This window comes from Monopterus albus, unplaced genomic scaffold (assembly GCF_001952655.1).
Source record: "Monopterus albus unplaced genomic scaffold, M_albus_1.0 scaffold191.1, whole genome shotgun sequence".
NCBI lineage: Eukaryota > Metazoa > Chordata > Actinopteri > Synbranchiformes > Synbranchidae > Monopterus > Monopterus albus.
In genome coordinates this window covers 400,624-403,280 of record NW_018128071.1, presented here as the reverse complement: position 1 = coordinate 403,280, position 2,657 = coordinate 400,624, and the positions used below count along the sequence as shown (strand labels likewise).

The 2,657-nt window shown below is 41.0% G+C and overlaps 1 protein-coding gene across 4 annotated transcripts in view; it reads left to right on the top strand.

The window, feature by feature from the left end:
* The window catches only part of LOC109970146 (uncharacterized), a 17,224-nt gene extending 16,177 nt beyond the window's left edge, over window positions 1-1,047 (top strand). For all 4 annotated transcript variants that reach the window (XM_020617524.1, XM_020617520.1, XM_020617522.1 and 1 more), the window contains one exon: window positions 750-1,047. In XM_020617524.1, the coding sequence (XP_020473180.1) occupies window positions 750-851 (102 nt within the window). In that variant the 3' untranslated portion in view covers window positions 852-1,047. The remainder of the gene's footprint in view (window positions 1-749) is intronic.
* Window positions 1,048-2,657: the final 1,610 nt, after the last annotated feature.

Genomic DNA, 2,657 nt, shown 5'->3' with positions numbered 1-2,657 from the left:
CGCTTTCTCTAAATCCACAAAGATGCAATGCAGCTCCTTCTGCCCATCTCTATACATCTCCATTAACATTCTCCGAGCAAAAATTGCATCAGTAGTGCTCTTTCTGGGCATGATGCCATACTGCTGCTCACAGATATCCACTGCCTTTCTTAGCCTAGCTTCCACAACTCTTTACATCTGAATCATTAGGTAAACATAATTAGGAACTAATCATTAAGTCGATCTTACGCCCCACTGTCAATCAATTTTATTCTTTGTTCAAAATAAACACTCAAATGTTTCAGACAAAGTAGGGACAGCAGCATTTCAGGGCCAATAATGAGGTAAAACAATGAAATGACAATACCATTTGAACCAGGTGATGTCAACAGGTGACTGCATTGTGATTTGGTACAAAAGTGACATCCAGGAAAGGCTGAGCCCTTTAGGAGCAAAGATGGCTGAGGATCAACAGTTTGCCAATGGCTGTGTGTGTCAGGTCTGCTCGGCATGACCTGCCTCTTTTCCTCCTTTCTCTCTCCCGCTCTCTCATTCTGCAGGTTCGGCACCTCAGCTGTGGCACATTCTGTAATCAGCGACTCATTGGGTGAAGCACACAGCTGAGGCATATTCCATTGATCACCTTCCTTTCTTACATAAACCGCTGGCAGATGTTTCTTTGTTGCCGGAGCATTAACGCTAACGAGGTCATGTTGAGGAAGTAACGACGGATTGTGTGAATGGCAACAATTATGGTTGTTTTCTTGTAGATGCGGCCACACAGTTGGCGATCTTCCCCTGCCATGATTACCCCCAGCGAGTTTATCTGCAGTGAGTATCTGACGGCGACCGTCCCAGCCGTGTGCATCTGACGGCGAGCACTAGGTCAGCTCTGACCTCTCTGGTTCCTGCAGTTTACCTGTCTACTCACCTGCCCGTCCTGGTCTTCTGATTCTTCTGGATCCTGCAGTTCTCCTGTCTACTCATCTGCTTGTCCTGGACTCCTCAGCCTCCATTGCTCTATCCTGGTTTTTTGACTACATATATGCTCATGACTGTGTTTGTATACTCAATAAACCCACTCATTCACCCCCCCGGTGAGGTGATTCAACCGTAACAGTGTGAGAAAATAATTCAAATGTTTAAAACAATGCTTCTCAAAAAAAGATAGGAAGGGATTTGGACATGTCACCCTCTACAGTGCAGAACATCATTACAAGAGTCAAGGAATCTGGAGGTATTTCAGTGCATAAAGGGCACAAGCCTGAGCCGGATGATCAATGATGGAAATTGCTCCCAAAAATGAACCAGACTTGTGGAGGTCCACAACTTCTTTTTTGACGTCTCAGCTGATTTCTTTTGATTTTCCCATGATGTCAAACAAAGAGGTACTGAGTTTGAAGTTAGGCCTTAAAATACATCCACAGGTGCACCTCCTTGAAATCCTTGAAAAAGCTGTTCATTCAAACAACCCTAATGAATGAATACAGAATCAATTGAACCACCTCAAAACTCAGCTTGAAAGTATTTTATACAAACAATACAATTCCTAATTCATCAACAACATAAATATGAACAGTTTTAAAACAGTAACAAAATAGGCAAATATCTGGCAAATCAACTACAACGTAAAAAAGAAAAGGCAATCATTACATCCATACTTGACTCTGTGGGTAAAACTGTTCATAATACACAGGATATTAACAATGTATTTCAAGCCTTTTATAGCAAATTATACTCTTCTGATCATGAACCAAAGCCATCTGAAATAGATGTTTTCCTAAACAATATAAAACTACCAACACTATCCAGAGAACAAACTGATACCTTAGTTTCCCCCATCACTTTGGATGAACTCCATAAAGCACTGAAATTCATGCCAAATAATAAATCACCTGAACCCGACAGCAGATTCTGGCAGATTTTATAACCACTATTTCTCAGAGTTACCACAGAAATTAAAACCACATCCACAGTACCGACGCATATGAATACGGTTGCCATGACACTGTCATGAGTATTACAAAGTACAATATAATCAACCACCCCCTGCAACTTTCCATGCTAGCAGTTGAGATAATGAAATTCACAAACTCAAAGAAGCTAATATCTAAACTTTATAAACTGTCAAATACAGATAGAACAATACCAATTACCAAATGGGAAAAGTAACAGTAACAGTAGGCACTTATTGATCCCGCAGTGGGGAAATTTCTGTGTTACAGCAGCAATAGAGAACAACCAACATAACACCACCATAAGAACAAACACATAAGAACAGGACTTCATAAAAACATGGAAAAGAACACGAGGACACAGCTGCTGCAACTTGCTGCCACTTCGTGCAGCGCGACATAGAACACTTAGTCTTAAGATACACAGTTACATAAAGGCAACAAAGCGTTAGAACCAATACACACAAGTAGCATCATCAGAACGTTACATTTTACACAGCACAAATCAGCAAATCAAAGGCACTTAAAAACAGGGCAAAGCAGCACTGGAGAGAATCAGGAACAGCAGCAGAGACTAAACAACCAGGAAATCAAAAACAATTGAATATTACTCACACAATTAATCCCACAATGGGGGAGAGAAACCATGTTTCAGCCATAAGGATCTCTGAGCAACTACTCAAAAATACCTAAAGCAGGGCAATGTACAGTATTTGAGAGAGA